At 42.0% G+C, this 5,000-nt stretch overlaps 1 protein-coding gene across 2 annotated transcripts in view; it reads left to right on the forward strand.

Moving 5' to 3' along the window:
* The window catches only part of pkn1a (protein kinase N1a), a 60,771-nt gene that overhangs the window by 49,658 nt on the left and 6,113 nt on the right, over positions 1–5,000 (forward strand). For both annotated transcript variants that reach the window (XM_087787028.1, XM_087787021.1), the window contains exons 17-18: positions 2,686–2,862; positions 3,258–3,320. In XM_087787028.1, coding sequence (XP_087643154.1) covers positions 2,686–2,862; positions 3,258–3,320 — 240 coding nt within the window. The remainder of the gene's footprint in view (positions 1–2,685; positions 2,863–3,257; positions 3,321–5,000) is intronic.

The raw sequence follows: 5,000 nt of genomic DNA on the forward strand, positions 1-5,000 counted from the left end.
GACATCACACCACCTTCATCCGACATCACAAGACCTTCATCCGACATCACACCATCTTCATCCGACATCACAAGACCTTCATCCGACATCACACCACCTTCATCCAACATCACAAGACCTTCATCCGACATCACACCAACTTCATCCGACATCACAAGATCTTCATCCGACATCACACCACCTTCATCCAACCTTCATCCAACCTTCATCCAACCTTCATCCGACATCACACCACCTTCATCCGACATCACAAGACCTTCATCCGACATCACACCACCTTCATCCGACATCACAAGACCTTCATCCGACATCACAAGACCTTCATCCGACATCACACCACCTTCATCCGACATCACACCACCTTCATCCGACATCACACCACCTTCATCCAACATCACAAGACCTTCATCCGACATCACACCACCTTCATCCGACATCACAAGATCTTCATCCGACATCACACCACCTTCATCCAACCTTCATCCAACCTTCATCCAACCTTCATCCGACATCACACCACCTTCATCCGACATCACAAGACCTTCATCCGACATCACACCACCTTCATCCGACATCACAAGACCTTCATCCGACATCACAAGACCTTCATCCGACATCACACCACCTTCATCCGACATCACACCACCTTCATCCGACATCACACCACCTTCATCCAACATCACAAGACCTTCATCCGACATCACACCACCTTCATCCGACATCACAAGATCTTCATCCGACATCACACCACCTTCATCCGACATCACAAGACCTTCATCCGACATCACACCACCTTCATCCGACATCACAAGACCTTCATCCGACATCACACCACCTTCATCCAACATCACAAGACCTTCATCCGACATCACACCAACTTCATCCGACATCACAAGATCTTCATCCGACATCACACCACCTTCATCCAACCTTCATCCAACCTTCATCCAACCTTCATCCGACATCACACCACCTTCATCCGACATCACAAGATCTTCATCCGACATCACAAGATCTTCATCCGACATCACACCACCTTCATCCAACCTTCATCCAACCTTCATCCGACATCACACCACCTTCATCCAACATCACACCACCTTCATCCAACATCACAAGACCTTCATCCGACATCACACCACCTTCATCCTACATCACACCACCTTCATCCGACATCACACCACCTTCATCCAACATCACACCACCTTCATCCAACATCACAAGACCTTCATCCGACATCACACCACCTTCATCCTACATCACACCACCTTCATCCGACATCACACCACCTTCATCCTACATCACACCACCTTCATCCAACATCACAAGACCTTCATCCGACATCACACCACCTTCATCCTACATCACACCACCTTCATCCGACATCACACCACCTTCATCCTACATCACACCACCTTCATCCTACATCACACCACCTTCATCCGACATCACAAGATCTTCATCCAACATCACAAGACCTTCATCCGACATCACACCACCTTCATCCGACATCACAAGATCTTCATCCAACATCACAAGATCTTCATCCAACATCACAAGATCTTCATCCGACATCACAAGATCTTCATCCAACATCACACCACCTTCATCCGACATCACAAGATCTTCATCCAACATCACACCACCATCATCCGACATCACAAGACCTTCATCCTACATCACACCACCTTCATCCAACATCACACCACCTTCATCCTACATCACACCACCTTCATCCAACATCACGCCACCTTCATCCTACATCACACCACCTTCATCCAACATCACACCACCTTCATCCGACATCACACCACCTTCATCCGACATCACACCACCTTCATCCGACATCACAAGATCTTCATCCAACATCACAAGATCTTCATCCTACATCACACCACCTTCATCCAACATCACGCCACCTTCATCCTACATCACACCACCTTCATCCAACATCACACCACCTTCATCCGACATCACACCACCTTCATCCGACATCACACCACCTTCATCCAACATCACAAGATCTTCATCCAACATCACAAGACCTTCATCCGACATCACACCACCTTCATCCGACATCACACCACCTTCATCCGACATCACACCACCTTCATCCGACATCACACCATCTTCATCCTACATCACACTACCTTCATCCAACATCACACCACCTTCATCCGACATCACACTACCTTCATCCAACATCACGCCACCTTCATCCAACATCATCCGACCTTCATCACAACTTCACATGACCTTCATCCGACATCACACCACCTTCATCCGACATCACACCACCTTCATCCTACATCACACCACCTTCATCCAACATCACGCCACCTTCATCCAACATCACACCACCTTCATCCGACATCACACCACCTTCATCCGACATCACGCCACCTTCATCCAACATCACACCACCTTCATCCAACATCACACCACCTTCATCCTACATCACACCACCTTCATCCGACATCACGCCACCTTCATCCGACATCACACCACCTTCATCCGACATCACGCCACCTTCATCCAACATCACGCCACCTTCATCCAACATCACACCACCTTCATCCAACATCACACCACCTTCATCCTACATCACGCCACCTTCATCCAACATCACACCACCTTCATCCTACATCACACCACCTTCATCCGACATGTTCCTCTCGTCCTCAGCCTCATGTGTGAGAAGCGTATCTTCGAGGTCGTCAACCTGTCTCACCATCCGTTCCTGGTCAACCTGCTGGCGTGTTTTCAGACGTCGGAGCACGTTTGCTTCGTCATGGAGTACACGGCTGGAGGAGACTTGATGATGCACATACACACTGACGTGTTCACCGAGCCACGCGCCGTGTAAGTGTGTGTGTGTCAAGAGTGTGTGTGTTTCAAGAGTGTGTGTGTGTCAAGAGTGTGTGTGTCAAGAGTGTGTGTGTTTCAAGTGTATGTGTCAAGAGTGTGTGTGTTTCAAGAGTGTGTGTGTGTCAAGAGTGTGTGTCAAGAGTGTGTTTGTCAATAGTTGTGTGTGTCAATAGTTGTGTGTGTTTAAAGAGATTTGTGTGTGTGTCAAGAGTGTGGTGATGTGTATCATGTAAACGACCAACGTTGCCAACTAGTGGCCGGAGGTTTAACTGCAGCACACAAACTGATTTAATCAATACATTTGAAATGTTGAATCAATCACTTCATTGATCTGATGTTTTTGCTTCAACAACGTCTTGTTCGTCTCTAATGTTTTCTTCTTGTTGCAGCTTCTATTCTGCATGTGTCGTTCTGGGTCTTCAGTTCCTGCACGAGCACAAGATCGTGTACAGGTGAGTCACACCTGACCTACTATCTATGCTGACAACAGTACTATCTATGTTGACAACAGTACTATCTATTTGACAACAGTACTATCTATGTTGACAACAGTACTATCTTTACAACAGTACTATCTTTACAACATTACTATCTATGTTAACAACAGTACTATCTTTACAACATTACTATCTATGTTGACAACAGTACTATCTATGTTGACAACAGTACTATCTTTACAACATTACTATCTATGTTTACAACAGTACTATCTTTACAACAGTACTATCTTTACAACATTACTATCTATGTTGACAACATTACTATCTATGTTGACAACAGTACTATGTTGACAACAGTACTATCTTTACAACATTACTATCTATGTTGACAACAGTACTATCTATGTTGACAACAGTACTATCTTTGTTGACAACATTACTATCTATGTTGACAACATTACTATCTATGTTGACAACAGTACTATCTATGTTGACAACAGTACTATCTATGTTGACAACAGTACTATCTTTACAACATTACTATCTATGTTGACAACATTACTATCTATGTTGACAACAGTACTATCTATGTTGACAACAGTACTATCTATGTTGACAACAGTACTATCTTTACAACATTACTATCTATGTTGACAACATTACTATCTATGTTGACAACAGTACTATCTATGTTGACAACATTACTATCTATGTTGACAACAGTACTATCTATGTTGACAACAGTACTATCTTTACAACATTACTATCTATGTTGACAACATTACTATCTATGTTGACAACAGTACTATCTATGTTGACAACAGTACTATCTTTACAACAGTACTATCTTTACAACAGTACTATCTTTACAACATTACTATCTATGTTGACAACAGTACTATCTTTGTTGACAACATTACTATCTATGTTGACAACAGTACTATCTATGTTTACAACAGTACTATCTTTACAACAGTACTATCTTTACAACAGTACTATCTTTACAACAGTACCATCTATGTTTACAACAGAACTATCTTTACAACATTACTATCTATGTTGACAACAGTTCTATCTATGTTGACAACAGTACCATCTATGTTTACAACAGTACTATCTTTACAACAGTACTATCTTTACAACAGTACTATCTTTACAACAGTACCATCTATGTTTACAACAGTACTATCTTTACAACATTACTATCTATGTTGACAACAGTTCTATCTATGTTGACAACAGTACTATCTATGTTGACAACAGTTCTATCTATGTTGACAACAGTACCATCTATGTTTACAACAGTACTATCTTTACAACAGTACTATCTTTACAACAGTACCATCTATGTTTACAACAGTACTATCTTTACAACATTACTATCTATGTTGACAACAGTTCTATCTATGTTGACAACAGTTCTATCTATGTTGACAACAGTACTATCTATGTTGACAACAGTACTATCTATGTTAACAACAGTACTATCTTTACAACATTACTATCTATGTTAACAACAGTACTATCTTTACAACATTACTATCTATGTTGACAACAGTACTATCTATGTTGACAACAGTACTATCTTTACAACATTACTATCTATGTTTACAACAGTACTATCTTTACAACAGTACTATCTTTACAACATTACTATCTATGTTGACAACATTACTATCTATGTTGACAACA

The sequence above is a fragment of the Callionymus lyra genome, chromosome 1 (assembly GCF_982586985.1).
Source record: "Callionymus lyra chromosome 1, fCalLyr1.hap1.1, whole genome shotgun sequence".
NCBI classification, from domain to species: Eukaryota; Metazoa; Chordata; class Actinopteri; order Syngnathiformes; family Callionymidae; genus Callionymus; species Callionymus lyra.